Below are 18,670 nucleotides of genomic sequence, written 5' to 3'. Positions count from 1 at the left end.
AAGGGTGTGACTGTACCGAGGGCTGTGTGACTGAGGGAACGGGGGTGTGACTGTACAGAGGGAACTATGGAGGGCCGTTGGACGGAGGGAACGGCTGCTGCTAGCGGAGGGTGCGTCTGCGAACGTTAGGATTCGATACGACCGGCTGGGGGTTTAAAACATGTATTGGCAACGAGCGCTGTGCTGTACAGACAAGCGATAACACTTTGTGACTCTGACAGAATCAACAGCAAAACAAAAAGCTGTCCTCTTTCTTTCTCAAAACTGACTTCAAACCGTTAGTGTTACGCGGGTCAATCAATCGTGAATGCGCGTCCCATTTTGTTCGTTTCAGCTGCGTCACTGTGAAACCCACAACACAACTCGCCATCGTCAATCGTTCAGCGGTTTAACTCGGGCGTGAGGTGTGTAAAATTCCTGTCATCACCGCCTAACTCACGGCTGGATCTCACGGGCTTTCACCTGGAGTTGCCGCACTTTGAGCATATCCTAAAACAGCTAATTCAGACAGATCACTGGCCCGAGCGAACTAACGCGCTATCGGCGGCTCAAACATATGCTGCACTGAGACTACAGTCATCCACAGGTGCGTATCGTACGCAACATACGCGATACGCGTATGTTGCGTATCGCAGATAAAGTCTGATATCTGACATTCACTCGCCTCCCCCCGTCCAATGTTTACTGAATTTACCCTGAGCTCGAACACATCACCACCCATTTAAATGCGACACCACGAGTTCAGACTCACGCCGACACCGGCTTCCATCCCCCGTACTCCACGCTGTTTGGCGGCAGTCGGAATCCCACGCCAGGCGTCATCCTGCTGGCAGACTGCTGCGGGTCCACCGCGGCGTCATAAATGACGTCATCTGTGCTCCGGCTGACGTCAGAGATCACCGTTCCCGGGTAGAGCACGGAGGTACCCACACTGACGCTGGTGTGGGGACCGGAGTGGGACGCCCGGCGGTGGTGCGCGAAGTGAGACGCGGCGGGTTTCTGGTACCTGCGCGCGGCCGGCGCCCGTCGGCGGGGCGGGGTCTTCCTCGCGCGGCTCGCAGCTCGGTCAGACCGCTCGTAAAACGGCTCGAAGAAGAAATCCGACTGGGCGGAGGGCCCCTCCCAGTGTCCTGCGGGCGCCAGCGACGGCTCCGCTGAGGGGTACACCCAGGTGGCGCCTGACTGCCGCCGGCGGGACGCCAGCAGGCTCCAGGGCCGCTGCGCCGGCCGCCTGCCTTGCCGGTTCACCGCCAGGGGCGCTGGTGTCGCGCTGGCTGTGTCGGAACGACTCAGCTGCACAGGGAGCTGATCTGACCGCTGAGCCACGAGCTGAGCCGAGGGCTGAGCCACGCCGAGCTGAGCTGAGCCGTGAGCCAGCGGCAGCAGCAGCGGGCCGGACTCGGTGGCAGAGACGCGCTTCAGGATGATGGTGTTGGGTAGCTGAGCGCTCTCAGTGCCATCTGCCGGGAGCGGCCGGATGTACCAGCGCTGTACGGTCGGCGAGCGAAACATCCTGCGCAGCACCGGCGAACTGCTGAAAAACGGGGAACAAGTAAGTGATGATGTTTGAATCCGGGAGGTGGTAGCGACACATCTGTCAATAAGACTCTATTTGAACGAATAAAAACTTGATTGTGTAGAAAGATGTAAGCCAATCCACCGAAAACGTCTCACGAGTTGGAAACCAAAATGACAGGGCTGGAGTGTTTAGTGTGAAGGACTGAGTTTTCCAGTGTTCGTCATCTGTCCTCACCATCCTCGGGACAAACCCATCCGCACCCCCCCCCCCCTCACGCTCCCAGTCCGGGCTGCCCAGGGCTGCGGGGCCGCGGGCCACCCCAACTGACGGACGGTGAGGTCGGGCTCACACTGCCACCATTGCCACCCCAGTAAAAGGTAAACCCTCTCCGGGGTGACCGTTTGGGAGGCGGGCGGACTGCCCAACGGGGCAATCCGGTCCCATCGGGACGGTCTTGCCTCCGTGGCTCACTGTCGGTGTCCCGCACAGCGCAATGTCTACGGCCTACGCCCCATCTTATCACCGTTGGCAGTGGTGTGGTGGTGTTGGCCCAGGTATTTTCAAGCCCAAAAAGCTTACTTCCAACAAAACAAAAACCAGTGCTTTTTTCATCATCGTATGAATTACGGACAAAAATTGGAATCCAAAGATGACCAAAGACAAGACCTCCTTGCTCTTCCTCGGTGGCATCAAGAGTTAGCCTACCTACCATTTATTGACCATCACAAAGAAGTCATTTTGCGACGTCATGAGTGACGTCATAAGTGAAACGGCTGACGTCAGAGATCACCGCAGCTGGCTATATACCTACTTATATAGCATGGAGGCCTATCTAAGGCACATTGACATTTGTGTGAACTGTGACTTGTGAGGCCGTGTGTCGTGAGAGCGAATACCATTGCGAGTGGTTCTTGACGGCGCTGGCAGAATCGGCTAATTTCTCTTTCATATCGGCACACAACTTGTGACGCGATATACCTAATAAATGGAACCTTGATAACACGTCGTCATTCCAAACGAGGTGAACTCAAGGCAAGGTTTATTTCATGTGTTCCGAACCGCACTTGGCTTGCGAGACAAACGGTGGCAACAACAAAAGATGCATTTTAGTCACAAAGCTACAGAGCAATGCTACGCCAAGGGATATCTAACGGACACTACTTCTACTAAAATGAAAACAAAATAAGGGTGCGTGTTTGATACAAAGAGCATCATCAGAATCGAGTAGGCATGAGGCAGTGTACGTGATTATTTCTTGTCGCAGACAGTGGCGAAGTCTCCCTGGCAGAGGGCGTAGTTGATGACGTGGTGGATGACATTCTCCTCCAGACTGCCACGCAGGAGGTGGGCGCCCGGGCCGCGCGCGAAGATACCCACATCTTCTCCTCCGTGGGTCTCCTTGGGCAGGTAGATGCCGGCGATCTGCTTGTAGTGCGGGTCGCGCCACTCGGCCGTCTCGCTCATGTCGGTCAGACGAGCGCGCTTGGCCTCGAACTCAGCCCAGTCCTCGGTGCCTCCCGGACCGTTGGCGTACTGCATGATGGGGTACGGCAGCTTGGGCGGCGGGCCTCCCTTCTGCATGCCGCCAGCCAGGAAGGAGGACGGGCCGAACATGTCCAGGCCGCGCTCCGGGTAGCCGTTGATACCGAATGTGTGCGAGTGGTCCGAGGAGACCACGATCAGCGTCTCCGACTCGTCAGTGTTGTCCATGACGTGCTGAACGACCTCCTCCAGCTCGATGGTCTCGTCAATGGCCGTGTACGCGTTACCGTAGTGGTGGCCGTGGTCGATCTTGGCGCCCTCCACGAACAGTACAAAGCCGTTCGGTCCGCGCTTCAGGATCTCCAGAGCCTTCTTCACCATCTCGGTCAGGTTGACGTCGTCGGGGGTCTGGAAGGCGCGGTACTGCATGTGGCTGCGACTGAACAGACCCAGCACGTAATCGGCAGAGGTGGCGTCGAAGTTGTTCAGCTCGTCCTTGGTGGTCAGGTAGGCGTAGCTGCGTCCCAGGGAGGCCTGCTTGTCCTTCCACTCCTGGATCAGGTCACGACCGTCCAGACGGGAGCCACCCTCGACCTCCTTCGGCGTGAACTTGCCCCAGCCGCCACCGAAGGCGACGTTGATGTCGATACCCTCACGCTCGACGAACTGGGTGGACAGGTCCTTCATGTCGTTCTTGCACGAGTCCTTGACGGGTCCAGTCATCCATTCCATGGCGACGAAGTCGGCGTCCGACTCCCAGGTACGGTAGGCAGTGTGTCCGAAGGTGGCAGCGGGAGAGGCGTGCGTGATACGGGCGGTGGACACCAGACCGACCCACTTACCGGCCTCCACTCCGTAGCGGAGGATCGACTTGGGCGAGGAGGCCTCGTTGACGGCATCACAGTTCCAGATGAGGACGGAGCAGTCGACACCGACCGTGAGGAAGTTGCCCTTGGCGCCGGTTAGGTAGGCGGTGGCCGTGGAGGCGGAGTCGGCCGTCCAGCGGTCGCAGTTGTACGTCTTGGACAGTCCCAGGTAGGGGAAGGTCTCCCAGGAGAGCATGGTGTGCTCGGGCACGTCAGCACCACTAAGGAGACCCTTGCGCTTCCTGGCGGCGGCCAGCGTTGCGATAGACATCCCATCTCCGATGAAGAGCACGGCGTTCTTGGCCTGATGATCGTACACGGGATCGGCCAGCTTGGTCCTCAGGATGTCCTGGGCGATCTCCTTCCAGAACACCGAGTCCAGCACCTTACCGGAGCGGGAGAGGGAGGCGCCGTCGCCGAGGCCCATCTTCTGCTGCACCTCCTGGTAGGTGGGCGCGTTCATCTCGTGCATCTCCAGCTCGTCCTGGTCCTCGACCCGGGAGTCGAGCGGCACGGCCACGGCCACGGCCGCCACGCAGGCGGCGACCACCAGCAGCTTCATGTTCAGGATCTGGTGGGAGGGCAGAGACAACAGACCCACTACTGCAGGCTGTCTGTGACGGACCGACGGTTTGTGTCTGTTTTATACTCAAACTGCACTTGCGGACACTTGCGTTAGGTCAGGTAATTGGTCATTGCTACTTGACCGCAATTCGACAGTGGTTTGACTCACGTAATTGTTCAAACATTTGTGGAGGCAAGTGTTGGCAATCTTCGGATGTTAATTTGATAATTGTACCGCTGGGCATATTTATCCCATTAGTCTTTACTTGGTAGGAGAGGGATGAAAGCGGGGAGGGTGAAGGGATGGGAGCTCTCCCAATGTCTCTAGAACTCCCAAATAATTATCGTTTTCAAACTGTGTGCTCCCTGACATTTAGAAAATTTGAACAACTCCTAGAGTTTTTAACCGATTCGATGTAAATTGGAATGTAGGTGCACACACCGTACTTCTCTAACATACTTAACTTCTGTTATTCTTTCTTAAGCTTTTGGATTTTATAAGGATTAAGAATCAGTTTTTTTGTGGATCAAAGTCCAAAAGTTTCAAAAACTGAGAATGGCAATTGAAACGCAAAGTTAAATCACGTAGGTATGGGAACCTACTTGTTTTTTTGTTGCGTCTTGATTCCGTAAAAACTGAAGATGTTAGAGGTGTTTGAAGTTTTGAAGCTTTTTAATAAAAACTGTTTGACATGACGTCATTTAACCCGCGCCGGGCCGGTGCTCGGGCGCCAACCGGGCCTGGCCGGGGATGTCTGAACACCCTTTCCCCCGTCTAACTCGGCTCCTGGGCCAAGAAGCATTCGAAAGAGCGTCAAAAATAATGAAGAAAACACTTCTGTCATTTTTTGGTCGATCAAAGGTCAGGCCGCCAGAGCCCGAGAGGTCATCAAAGCTCAAAATTTGCCTATTTCAACATTTTCGAAAAACCAACGCATAACTCGGTAACCAATAGAGCTACAGCTCCGCGAAAAAGCGCATTCCATAGCTCTTGCAACGCTCTTTCGCGAGCATTTCCTCAGATTTGACCTCAGGTCAACGGTTTAGCCCCCAGAGGGCAAAAACTCCAAAAATTGCTGTTTTTATGAAAAAAATGTTTTTCTGCAATAACGTTTGACTCAAGGAAGTCGACATTAGTTTTGCCTGCATCGTGTTCCTCTCGATGATACGCGTCAAACTATACTTTGACCTTAAAAGGTCATTTTGAAAATTTGACTTCAAGTCAAGGACAAAGGACATGACCTGACCGGAAATATCGTCGAGCTGAAACACCTGATGTGTTTTCGTCGCTCTAGCATGTCTCTAGCAAAAGTGATTGTCAAGAAAATGTTGGGGACTTTTCATGACCTGATATGACCTCAAAAACGTATAAAGAGGCCATGGGTGCCATTCTCGGTTCAGCTTGTCGAAGTTACCTGTAATCCGATGTTTGAGAGTGTTTGGAGTCCGTCCAAAAAAGGTACTTTTAAATTGTATCCCATGGACTTATAAAGAAGAGGTCGCAAAATTGACTAGACCATAGTTCACCGATATTAAAATTCCGAGATAAGTATTTTGCTTTTATTGTTAATCTTATCAATCGCTGTAAGTTTCGAGGTGATCCTTCAGTCGGTGTAGCTATGAAGAGGATTCTAGCTTTTTCTGAGGTGAGGTCACTTGACGTGACCTGGTGACCTGACCTTAACCCGCGAGTTGCCGGGGGGGCGTTAAACGCCCCCACTTTTTTTGCCGGGCCATAGCATAAAAACGGCGCGCCGCAGGCGCGCCAAATTTTGGGTACCTGTAGGAAATTGATTGAAATTTATTGTGACAAAGTTTCAAAAAAATCGGACGGAAAATTTTTGAGATATCGAGGTTTTAGTGACGTCATGATTTCTGAGTTTTCGACCAAAAACGGCATATGTTCAAAAAATCATATAAAATCACAGAATAGACATACAGACATGCCGTAAATGCCATTAGACTGCCAATACCATGATCAATCAAATGGCTATCTTTGATTATTGATTATTGTTCCGCATTTTCCAAAATCTTGAACTGAATCTTGGCAATTTTTCGTGACTACTTCACGACCATGATACATGAATTTCTTAAATTGAACTTTTTTAGCCAAACACTTACACATATGATAAAATGAATGTCACCATCGTGTTCTACGCCCCAAATTACCTATAAAACATGTGTCACAGGCTGCGAATATCAGTTTTGATTTTCGGGGATATGTGCCTACCCGGTTGACCTGACCTTGACCCTGACCTATGCTTGACTGACCCCTATATGAAGCTGACACTCTTGTAGGCCTTATAAGATGGATTGTGCACCGTTTTGACAGAGTTTATGGCGAGAGGCGCCCATTGCGAAGTCCTGAAGTCCATGCTACTGAAAGCCCGATTTCAGGTGTTTGACCTGACCTTGACCCGACCTGTGACCTCAAAATTCAATTTAAAGTACTCATCTGAAGCGTCTCGTCGCGCTCTTTCGTTTGCCGCCTCGCGCGTTTCGCTGCGCCTATTGGTTCTCGAGTTATCGGCTGGGGGCGTTTAACGCCCCCCCCCCCCAGCAAACGGTGGGTGGCGAAATACCCCAGCAACTGCCGGGTTAAGAGACCTGGGTCTGGAATTTTCACAACATGTGCAGAAGAGATGCATGAACAGGTATGCAAAAACGGTGTGCAAAAAACGACGGCGGCGCGATATCTCCGAAAAACCGGAAGGAGTGTTGAAACTCCCCCCCCCCCGGGCCCAGCGCGGGTTAAAAAGAAGAACTCTGCCGCATACAGTTCAAATTTTCAGGGAACATGTCAACTTGATGTATAATAAGGTAGGTATTTGAAAGTTTGACATCGCTGGCTCGACGCCTCTAGAACATATTAGTGAACAACGGGAGCGTGCCAGCCCAAGCGGGACGCGGGATATTGTAGTAAGTGGTGCACATATGCTAGTGAAACCATGAAGGGCATGTAAGGTTTCAAAAGAAGTTGACATGATGTTTATTTAAGTGGATTGTAGTTATGTCAACTACGGATAAAGTTCAGAAGTGACTAGTGATGTGATTTCACCTAGCTAAAATCCATAGGTATCTAGGTAATGAGTATGTAATGCTTATGTACACTGGTACTATAAGCTTGAAGTTAGTCATATTCGCACACAAATGTATCAAACGATACAACGCGCCCCCGCATAATCACATAACACTTGTCACACACTTGTCAAATTTCACAAAGAACTGTGTGATGGCCACCACATGTCTAACCACACATAATACCATAATAGCGAACACTTGATAGACCACACGCCAACGCGTGATCCACCAATTTACCGCCGTATATAAACTGATGTCGAAGGGGCTAGCAGCGTCTTCGTTTGACCGCAAGTTAAGCGAGAACACCTCAGGATGAAGCTGTTCGTGGCCGCCGCCCTCCTGGCCCTGGTGGCCTCTGTGCCGCTCGACTCTCAGGTCGAGGACCAGGATGAGCTCGAGATGCACGAGATCTGGGGCTCCTCCTACAAGGAGGTCCAGGAGAAGATGGGCCTCAACAACGGCGCCTCGCTCTCCCGCTCTGGTCAGGTGCTGGACTCTGTCTTCTGGAAGAGTATTGCCCAGGAGATCATCCAGACCAAGCTGAACGACAAGGTGTATCACCACCAGGCCAAGAACGCCATCCTGTTCATCGGTGACGGCATGTCGATCCACACGCTGGCCGCCGCGAGGAAGCAGAAGGGCCTGCTGCACGGAGCTGATATTCCCGAGCACACCATGCTGTCGTGGGAGAAATTCCCGTACACCGGTCTCTCCAAGACGTACAACTGCGACCGCTGGACGGCCGACTCCGCCTCCACGGCCACCGCCTACCTGACCGGCGCCAAGGGCAACTTCCTCACGGTCGGTGTCGACTGCTCCGTCCTCATCTGGAACTGCGATGCCGTCAACGAGGCCTCCTCGCCCAAGTCGATCCTCCGCTACGGCGTGGAGGCCGGTAAGTGGGTCGGTCTGGTGTCCACCGCCCGCATCACGCACGCCTCTCCCGCTGCCACCTTCGGCCACACTGCCTACCGTACCTGGGAGTCGGACGCCGACTTCGTCGCCATGGAATGGATGACCGGACCCGTCAAGGACTCGTGCAAGAACGCCATGAAGGACCTGTCCACCCAGTTCGTCGAGCGTGAGGGCATCGACATCAACGTCGCCTTCGGCGGCGGCTGGGGCAAGTTCACGCCGAAGGAAGTCGAGGGCGGCTCCCGTCTGGATGGCCGTGACCTGATCCAGGAGTGGAAGGATAAACAGGCCTCCCTGGGACGCAGCTACGCCTACCTGACCACCAAGGATGAGCTGAACAACTTCGACGCCACCTCTGCCGACTACGTGCTGGGTCTGTTCAGTCGCAGCCACATGCAGTACCGCGCCTTCCAGACCCCCGAGGACGTCAACCTGACCGAGATGGTGAAGAAGGCTCTGGAGATCCTGAAGCGCGGACCGAACGGCTTCGTGCTGTTCGTGGAGGGCGCCAAGATCGACCACGGACACCACTACGGCAACGCGTACACGGCCATCGACGAGACTATCGAGCTGGAGGAGGTTGTCCAGTACGCTGTGGACAACACCGACGAGTCGGACACCCTCATCGTCGTCTCCTCTGATCACGCCCACACCTTCAAGATCAACGGCTACCCGGAGCGCGGCCTGGACATGTACGGGCCCGCCTCGTTCCTGGCCGGCGGTATGCAGAAGGGCGGTCCGCCGCCCAGCCTGCCGTACCCGATCCTGCAGTACGCCAACGGTCCGGGCGGCACCCGCAGCAAGGAGGAGCAGGACGCCAAGCGCGCCGCCCTCACCGAGACCGGTCCCGACGCCGAGTGGCGCGACCCGCACTACAAACAGTTCGCCGGCATCTACCTGCCCAAGGAGACCCACGGCGGAGATGACGTGGGCATCTTCGCGCGCGGTCCGGGCGCCCACCTGCTGCGTGGAAGTCTGGAGGAGAATTACATCCACCACGTCATCAACTGGGCCCTCTGCCAGGGAGACTACCTCACCGTCTGCGACGAGTAATTCTTACGTCTGACAGATGCGGAATGACTATGAAGAGTAGTCGTATGTGTGAGAGAATGATGGATGTAATGCGTTCGTTGTGTTCAAGGCAAATACATGCTGTCCAGCAGTGTGAAGCGTGTTTAAGGTACCTAACACGGTCACAATGTAAGATTCATTCAATCCACTTTACTATGCCCTAGAAAACAAACCTTATTCTAAGCATCGAAATGCCTAATTCTTTGATGATTCACTAACGCATGCATGATAGTATGTTCAAAAACGACAAATTCAAAGAAGTGGGGCTCAAAGATGTCAGGCCAACATCTCCAAAGCAACACGAAGCAAAACAAGAGTGAATGCTAGCAGTGACATCAATACCATCAATGAGAAAATGTAATTTACGGTATACGACAGGCAGGATTACATTTATCTAATCAAAACACTCATCCCTGCCGTTCATTTTACCTAGTGCCTGGAGTGCCTTATGTATGTAAGTGCCCAATATTGCAGCTTATACCCCGTTGGATAGGTACACACCTGCGTCTCCTGCCCAGCAGGGCCCTGCCTCGGTGTCTGATAGGGGCGCCGCTCCCCGCTGAGGTCCTGTCAGCCACCGCCGCGAGTACCAGGGCTGACACAGCCAGCAGGAACAGAGCTGCGCGCATCTGGGGACAGAAACTGGGGTCAGCTGAGGGCAAAAGAGCATGACATCGCGGCCCATGGTTACCAAAATAAAATCATGAGATATTGATGTTTGTGGTTTGTGATTAAATATGAAGCCGGGAGCATTGATTTAGCCTATTTTCTTGCCGTTTCGCGCCTTTTAGTGTTAAACTCATGGATGCATCAATTGTAAAAAAAATAACAGATTATTTTGTACACCTGATGGAGCATGACAACATTCCGAGACGGGTTAGCGAAGATCGACTGACAGAGTTGTGAGGCTAGAAACAATCGCGTTCTTTTTTCTGGATAGACATAACAAACGAGCTTTACGGGAGTCGGATTTAACGCCAAACGACTATGCGTTGCTATAAATGTTTCTGTCTATGAAAAACTTTTATTGACTACAATCTGAAAGGAAATGGAAGAGGCCTCAGGCTAAATCGAACACCAGCTGGCGCGCCTTGTCGGCTGACGGGCACTCCTTTCCCAGTTGGGACGGGAGTGCCCGCGAGGGACAGGTCACCCAGCGGCGCCCAGACGGTCGACCAGCGGCGCCCAGACGGTCGACCAGCGCCCCCGAGCAGCATGTCCCAGCTGTAGTTTCACCGCTGCTTCTCTAGACGTGTTAGCCGTCAGCCCAGAACGCAGAAATGTGAGGAAGGGTGAGAATAGCCATCCCTGATAAAGGATAGGGCGGTTGGGCTATCATCTGAGAGGGCCGTAGTCACTGGGACTAACCAATAAACGTCCTCAGGGCTTCCTTAGTTATCTTATTCTTTTTATTACCACACTGATTATCGTGATAGGAATAATGATCAGACGAAACACCGAGGGGCGACTAGTCCTACCAAGCTCCACATTCCGAGTGTTTTTTCATGCTGCTTTAATCGAGCTCCACTACGGCTATGAATTACAATTATCGACACGCTGGTGTAGGTTAAAGTTGACTGGTGTTAGTGGCATGAATATCACAACGATTCTGCCCATGTCTAGAAAGAAAAGTATAAGGAAACACGATGATAAGTTTAGTCAGCGCTAACAGCAGAAGAACAGTGCTATGAATCCAGAATTCTAACTCTTATCGCTGATGGTAAATGCCATGGTGGCAATTTTCCCGTAATATCTCGATCAAAGCGCGTTTTACTCAGTACACCTTGTTTTTTCATCAGCGACCACTTCATAATAAACAAACTATACCTTTCAGAAGCGCTGAGCCCAGGTGAGTAGCTAGTGAACTACTTCTTGGTATTCCCACGCTTTTCACGGGAACACTAATGCGAGTTCGCCGGAGCCCGGAGCCCCGTATAATTACGCCCGGCCAGGGGCGTTAACTCTGGATAGGCCCGTTACCAGATGAAACCCATGGAGTTCCTCCGCATACCATACACAAAGTGAACCGTCCTACCAACGGGCGTGAGATAGACCTCATATCATTCCTGACGTGGGCCAAAGGATGGGATGTTGTTATCGAGAATCGGGGAGGGCTTAGAGATCTGGAGCGGCATGCCATCAGTCGTGCGATGGAACTTGGGAGCGGATGGATGACGTGCTATTTCATTCATTATGTAGTGCTAGCGTATTGTTTATATGATATTTTTTTTAAGTTCTTCATATCCATCCATCGATTTCTCCCAAATCCAGGCTAAGGTTTTTGCGCAAAGGCACAGTCATTGATAATTTCATACTTGAAGTGTGACGAAATGGAAACGATTCAGCTCGTTTCTATAAAGAACCAAATCAAAGTGTTTTTGATGAAGACTGAAGAGGTTCTCCTCATTCTAGTGGGCAAACGATTCTATAATGCTCGATTAAGTGTGTTTATATGCTGAAAGACAAGTGTATGTCCTACTTAGTCTGTAAAGCAGTGCGCAACAAACTTCCTAGTTTCGCCACTACGTGAGTTGGGTTGGATTTAGGTGGAAGTTCAATATGCACGGGTGTCCCAAAACTGTATGCATTTTGGCTTTGGTGGCAGAGGGAACTTCCTCTCCAGTGCAAAACCGCCGGTCAAACAAGGCCCGGAAAGAGCGGAAAGAATATTAATAACCCGCGCCCTGCTGGGGGGGGGGTGTTTGAACACCCCCCCTTGTGGTTTTTCGCGAATATCTCAAAAACGGCGGCGCGGAGCGCCGCCGTTTTTGGTACACCTTATCATGCATCAATTCTACACATGTTGTGAAAATTTCAGACCGAGGTCATTCAAGGTCAGGTCACCAGGTCACTTGAAGTGACCTCACCTCATAAAAAAGTTTCAATGTCTGTCATAGCTACACCGAGTGACCGATCGCTTTGAAACTTTCAGCGATTGCTAAGAGCAATAGCATGTACAAAATGTATATCTCAGAATTTTGATATCGATGACCTAAGGTCAGGTCAATTTTGCGACCTCCCCATTATAAGTCAATGGGAGAAAATTGAAATGCGTCTCTTTCGGACGAAAGACATTATAAACACTCCCAAACACTGAATTACAAGTGGTTTAGACACACTGAACATGAAAATGGTGTCCGTGACCCCTGTTTATGCCCTGAGGTCATCTTAGGTCACGAATGGTATCTAACAGTTTTTCGCAAATAACTTTTGATAGAGGCATGCTAGAGCGATGAAAACACCTTAGATGTGTTCAGCTCGACGATACGGATCGACTGATATGCAACATGACCCTCTCCGGTCAGGTCATGACCTTGACCTGAGGTCAAATTTTCAAGTTGACCTTTCAAGGTCAGGTTATAGTTCATTCGATGCGTCTTGACGAGAGGAACACGATGCCGGTAAAAGTAAGCTCGTTCAAGGCTTGGGTCAAAAGTTATTGCAGAAAAACCGTTTCCGAAAAAATCGGCTATTTTTGCAGTTTTTGCCCCCTGCAGGCAAAACCGTTGACGTTAGGTCAAATCTGAGAGAATTACTCAGAAAGGGCGTTAATAGGGCTATCGAATGCGCTTTTCCGCGGCGCTGTAGCTCTATTGGTTCCCGAGTTATGCGTTGGCTTCTTGGAAATTTTCGATATTCGACCTGGAAATCGGCGAAATTTTGCCTTCAATGACCTCTGGTGACCTGACCTTTGACCTGACCAAAAAATTGACCGAAGTGATTTCGTCATTATTTTTGACGCTCTTTCGAACGCCGCCTTCCACGTATCGCTACGTGGCCCAGGAGCCGAGTTAGAAGGGGGGGTGTTCAAACACCCCCCCCCCCCCCAGCAGGGCGTGGAAATCCAGGACCCCCAGCCGGGCGCGGGTTAAATGACATTAATTTCTAAAGCAGGACGGTAAAATGTAGGATATAAAACGACTGTCCAAGCAAATGCTCTATCTCTGTAAAATTGGGAATGGATAATTGTTCCTAGAAATTAGAGGTGAGAGCGCAACATGGTTTTTAATTGCCTGCTGCTCCCCACCCAAACCAATAAATTTTTTGGACACTGCGTGTATGAGTATCATGAACAGGAGTTATCATAAATGCATTATGAAAATGGAACTGAAAATAACGCATCATGAAATCAGCTATTTTCACATCTTACATCATGTATGTACTTGCGTACCAAAGTCAACTACTGGCAATAATGCGTTATGCACACAACGTTACAGACACCTGATTGGCCAACGGACACGAAGTACATGCAACAAAAGCCGTTAATAAGGTACAAAGGTGGCATTCCATGTAAATGAATAAATCGTAATCCTGTTAGTGAATCGACTCACCTTGCTGGGAGAAGTAACAAGATGTCTCCAGGAAGGCGGCGTTGGTGGAATGTCAGAATGACACCCCGTAGGTGCTCCTCCGACAGTAGATAGACTGGTCCGAGGAATCCACTGATCACAGGCCGCTCAGACTCTCCGAGCGGTAACAACTAACAGAGCAGAAATTCACAGCTCCAGGAGATAGCGAGGCAGTTCACCTGCCTTAAATCCTTCCTCCGCAACCAGAAACTAAGGCAGCGAACCGGGGAATACAACTGCGCCGCGGAGAACAAGTCTCGACGGCTGTCCCTCGAGTCCTCTCTACTCCTTCCTGTCCTGTCCTGTCTCTCCGTACGCCGTAGTCGCTGTCTCGGTGTCACTGTATCGCTCTCTCGCTCGACGCGTGGTTGGAACGAACGCCTGTCCGCCAGCTCTGCACTCTCCCCCGTCTACTGGATCTGTCCGCGTCTCCTAGCACAGCCTCTCTGCGTCGTGTCTGCGGACAGAATGCTCGCCGCCGCCGCCGCCGCCGCCGCCGCCGCCGCCATCCGCCGCCGTCCGCCGCCAAGTTCTGGGCCACTTTCCCTCTCCTGGCGGCGCGGTACAGCCGGCGGCTAGGGTTAGTTTTAATCAGAGTCTGAAACCGAGCCAGCTCCATCACATAATTAGCTTTAATGTTCACCAGAACCAGGCTCTTACATCTTACAGCGCTCGTGGACCAGCCCATGACCAGCCACAGACCGTCAGAAAGATAACTACTCACTAACGGAGTGCATTGCACGACATGCACGGTAATGACTCTATACTTATAGGGTGCGCTCGAAAGTTATGACACAAAACTCCCCTCAAGTCCACATGCGGTGCGTAACACTACAGAATTCCTTCGAAAATACAATATTTCATATATTTAGCACCAAGAAAAATATAAAGCTCCCTAAAGCTGCAAACCTTCAATATTAGCAATCGGAAGTGCAGAGGCCAGTTTTACCAACAGAAAAATAGCAGCCCGGCGCAATTTTTCTGTCAAAAACCAGCCGACGAGTTTCACCAACCAGGCGAAAAAATATCCGCCGGCGTGAAAAAATATCAGCCAGAAAAATAGCCAATGAGTTTCACCAACGGCAAATGCGGCATTAATGGAGTGTTATTTTGCGCCATTATTTGTAGAAAAACAGCCCAAAAAATAGACGGGGGACCCCGTCTATTTTTTTGATGTGTTGGAACAATTGGCCTCATTTGTTACTAATTATCGTGATTTGCGCTTCCCAGTTGATATAATAATTTAGTATCATTCATGGCCAATTTGTAAAGCATCTGGGCTTCAAGATTAGAAGAGGAATACTGATGATATTGCGTAAAGAAAGAGCCTTTGTCACCAGGCAGGACCAAAAGGAACCAACAAGACTGGTGTTTGGTGTTGTGGTGTTAGTTTTTTCGTTTATATTATCTTTTTGCTACAAGCACCCAACAGCAAGATGATAGCACATTATTAACTAGTGGTCAGCTTACAAGTTCATTGCTCGTGCGAGTCGCACGGAAGTGGAAAATAATGATGGAAGATCATTTTCGAAAATTGAAGGTGCTTGAACAAATGCTGGAATGAGAGGCAGAGAGGGTAGGCTCATTGGACTCAAGATTTTAAATAAATATGTCACTGTTTTCACATATTCAGCTACATTTGACAATGCAAGGCGCCAACTACTGATACCACTACTACCCGAACTTACTTGAGCTGTGCGGAAAAGGGAAGGTGCAATGGACATGGCTAAGACCAAAATGGCAAGATTTTCAAGATCAATGACATTAAATTAAAAAAAAGAAATTGAATAGCATGAAAGAAATGTATAAAGGCTTGTTTTTGAAGCCAAACGTGCAAAGTTTGCATGGTTGCGAACCCGAACAAACTTGCTGTCATAAGATTGTGCCACTGAGCTCAGCAAGTCATGCTGCCAATATTGAAGGAAATGAAAATAATAGTAATGTTGTAAAATGTAAATGAATCCATAACTGTTGTGTGTGCACTGTGCTGATATTGAATGCATGTGTATCTTGCATGCATGAGTCATGCAGGGATCATGTTAAAACTGGCTGTAAGTATTGTGAGTTAGTTTTGCAAAATTGTGGAGGCACCAGGCAAATTGCGGCCAAAATGTTATTTGTTCACCTCAGCGCTGAAATTTCTGCTCACAGAGTTTTCAGATCATGCGCCGAAATGTTCATGCAGCCCATCCGTTACACTGGTCATGTTGACAGTGACAAGGATTTCTTCCCAGTCTCATGTTGAAATACAATAATAATTCACTTAGCTTGATTTTAGCTTATGTTTTTCATGCCAGTTCCTAGAATAAAGCAGCCAATATTTTCTGTCATGTGAGAAATATAATAACAATATGCACAATTGCAGGCTGTGGCATGTTGTGAGGTTTTTCCTTGTTTATTGCTGAGGTTTTTCCAGTCTCTGCTGCAAAAACGGTGATGAATCCACCATCGTCCGACGGTTTCGATGACGCCAATCATCGGCGAGTGTTGCTGTGATGGCCGACCTGACTGAGCGCACAGCGGCAGCCGCCGTCGCCAATAACGACAGTGAGGACACCTCCGAGTCGGACGGAGACGCCGCCGCTGACGACTTCACCGTGCTGGACGAGGTGGAGCGCTCGAGCCGACAGACCGTGCACCGCGTGCGCTGCCCGACTGGCTGGCGCACCTGCAGCCGATTGGCGACCGGCGGCCGGCGCCGGCCAATCTGCCGGCGCTCTACCCCGAGCTGCGCGCCCGGCTGGCCGCCGAGGGCATCGAACAGGTGTTCCTGGTGCAGGTGACCGTGCTGCCCGAGCTGCTGGCGGCCGCAGAGTCGCCACTGCCACCGGCCGACCTCTGAGTCTCGGCGCCGGCCGGCCGCTCGGTGCCCGCCGTGTTCCGCCAGTACGACGCCGACACGCCGCTCTGCGTCCAGCTGCTGGGTGGAGACACAGTGGCACGAGGGGGCGCCAACTGGTGGCGGTGGGGCCGCGCGGCCCGGCCTCCCTGGCTGATCGTGGTGAGCACTCCCGGCTGGCTGATGGATCACATAACCAGCGCCGAGGGCTTCTCGCTACCGCACCTGCGCTACCTAGTGATCGACGAAGCCGACCGGTCGATCGAGATGGCCGAGACGGGCTGGCTGAAAGCGGTGGAGCGGGTGGCGGCGGCCACGGCCCGCCGGCCGGCTGACGGCCGCCGCCGTCTGCGCGCCTCACCTGCCGCTTCAGAAGCTGCCATTCTTGGCCACCCTGTCACAGAACCCGGAGGCCGGAGAAGCTGGAGCGAATGTTGCTGTTCCAGCCGCGACTGCTGGTGGTCGGCACGGCGGCCGCCGCCGTCGCACTGCCCGGTCAGATCGTCGGCAGGTTCACCACGCCGGCCGAGCTGAGCGAGTCGTTCAACGTGGTGGCGCCGCAGCCGCTGAAGCCGCTGCTGATGCACCATTTGCTCCGACAGCCCGACTGGCGACGCTCGCTTGTGTTGGTCAACTGGAACGAGGTGGCGCACCAGCTGGAGCTACCGCTGTCTGTGCTGGGCGCGCGCGTGACTGAGTTCTGTGGGGTAGTGCCGGCGTGCCGGCGGCGGCGCGCGTTAGCTGAGATGGCCGCGCTGGTGTGCTCGAGGCTATAGCGCGCGGTATTGACGTGGACGCCGTGGACGCGGTCGTGTCGTACGACATCCCGGCGCTGTTGAAGACGTACACTGCGTGCGTCGGACGGCGCGCATCCGCCGGGCCGGCCAGGCGGTCAAGCTAATGTTGGAGCGGCAGCGCAGCAATTTCCAGCGGCTGATGGTGCAGGCGGGCGGCCGGGTGCGGGAGACGCTGGCGCTGCTGGACGAGCTACGAGCTGCGCCAGTACGAGGCGACCTACGTCAGTGGATTTCCACACTAGCTTCTAGTGGATCGCTGTTGTTTTTTATGCTCATTGCTCATGATTTATTTACATTTTAGAAATATTGCAATGAAATAGATGTATGCCTTGTCATCAGCCTAGAAAAGTTAAAGTAAGTAAAGCGTTTTAGTTGCATAATGTATGTTTTTTCATGAACACGGATTTAACATGTCCTAACTCCCAAACATTTCGATATTAGACCCGAGTTACAAACCAATCGAAAGGCTTAGACGATCATTTGGGCGTAGCCAGACGGCTCGGCTGGGTGTGAAAGCCGGCGACCAAGGTGGTAACCACCCGATCATAATGCACAGCGGTCTCCGTCGGACGATTGTGTCCGCGCGCAACGAATGATCTGGGCACACGCAGAGGAGTTCGGCAGGACTCTCCACTGAGCGGTACTGGGCGCAGTCGAACGACGGTCGACGACGCTAGCGCAGGTATTGTTAATTTGTTACGACTTACGAGCCGCAGCAGTGTAGCGGGCCCGGAGCAAATATTCTTTGCTGTGTGGCGTTCCCTCTTCTCGACCGGGCCCGGCAAACGGGGCCTGCATATCGGCTAAAACCACCTAGCCGGGCAGTCTGACCTCCACCTCGCCGAAGCGGAGCGAACGACGTACCCTCAGCCCTGCAATGACCGCGGTGCAGCAGTTAATCTGGGTAGGTATTTTCCTAAGGTAAGACACTCGCCTTTGCACAATGCTTTACATATATAGGCCTTGGCGAGTTCGTTAGCCCTCTTACTCCCGCTAGAAGGTGCTAATGCAGTGCACGCGAAGCCGCCTCGTAGCACCGCAGTTCAACTTCAATCGCTCGGCAGCGGAACTGTCCGTCGTCCGTCCAGCTTCAGGTGGCGTCTCTGGGAGCAATGCTGACCGCTTATTTGCCGCTCTTTTGAAAGCTAGGAAAGAGGTGCGGCTCCCGGATCTGTCGGGAGCGGGAC

At 52.0% G+C, this 18,670-nt stretch overlaps 2 protein-coding genes across 6 annotated transcripts; one reads left to right on the top strand and one right to left on the bottom strand.

Moving 5' to 3' along the window:
• Window positions 1–146: 146 nt before the first annotated feature.
• Window positions 147–14,925, bottom strand: LOC122377128. Of its 5 annotated transcripts, none has more exons than XR_006255789.1 (5): window positions 14,757–14,891; window positions 13,830–14,398; window positions 10,000–10,127; window positions 633–1,534; window positions 147–596 (listed from the first exon to the last, which is right to left on the bottom strand). XR_006255789.1 is itself a non-coding variant. In XM_043357093.1 (4 exons), exons 3-4 carry the CDS (start codon window positions 10,125–10,127, stop codon window positions 748–750), a joined length of 912 nt encoding a protein of 303 aa, XP_043213028.1. In that variant the 5' UTR covers window positions 13,830–14,398; window positions 14,757–14,925; the 3' UTR covers window positions 147–747. The 5 variants fall into 5 exon arrangements, 3 of the variants coding, with proteins under 3 accessions (XP_043213028.1, XP_043213026.1, XP_043213027.1); XR_006255790.1 differs by having other exon boundaries at window positions 633–1,531; XM_043357093.1 differs by having other exon boundaries at window positions 147–1,531; window positions 14,757–14,925.
• LOC122377127 (alkaline phosphatase-like) lies at window positions 7,770–9,592 on the top strand. Its single transcript, XM_043357090.1, has one exon. The coding sequence runs from the start codon at window positions 7,825–7,827 to the stop codon at window positions 9,478–9,480; it is 1,656 nt and encodes a 551-aa protein (XP_043213025.1). The 5' UTR covers window positions 7,770–7,824; the 3' UTR covers window positions 9,481–9,592.
• Window positions 14,926–18,670: the final 3,745 nt, after the last annotated feature.

This window comes from Amphibalanus amphitrite, unplaced genomic scaffold, assembly GCF_019059575.1.
Source record: "Amphibalanus amphitrite isolate SeventyFive unplaced genomic scaffold, NRLGWU_Aamphi_draft 002544F_arrow, whole genome shotgun sequence".
NCBI lineage: Eukaryota > Metazoa > Arthropoda > Thecostraca > Balanomorpha > Balanidae > Amphibalanus > Amphibalanus amphitrite.
This window is presented reverse-complemented; position numbering and strand designations above follow the sequence as displayed.

Coding starts and splice junctions, on each gene's coding strand:
- LOC122377127 (XM_043357090.1), top strand. CDS start 7,825: ATGAAGCTGTTCGTGGCCGCCGCCCTCCTGGCCCTGGTGGCCTCTGTG.
- LOC122377128 (XM_043357091.1), bottom strand. CDS start 10,127: ATGCGCGCAGCTCTGTTCCTGCTGGCTGTGTCAGCCCTGGTACTCGCG. Junction 1,535..9,999: donor CTGCTGGGCAGGAGACGCAG/GTGTGTACCTAT, acceptor CCCGTTTTTCAG/CAGTTCGCCGGTGCTGCGCA.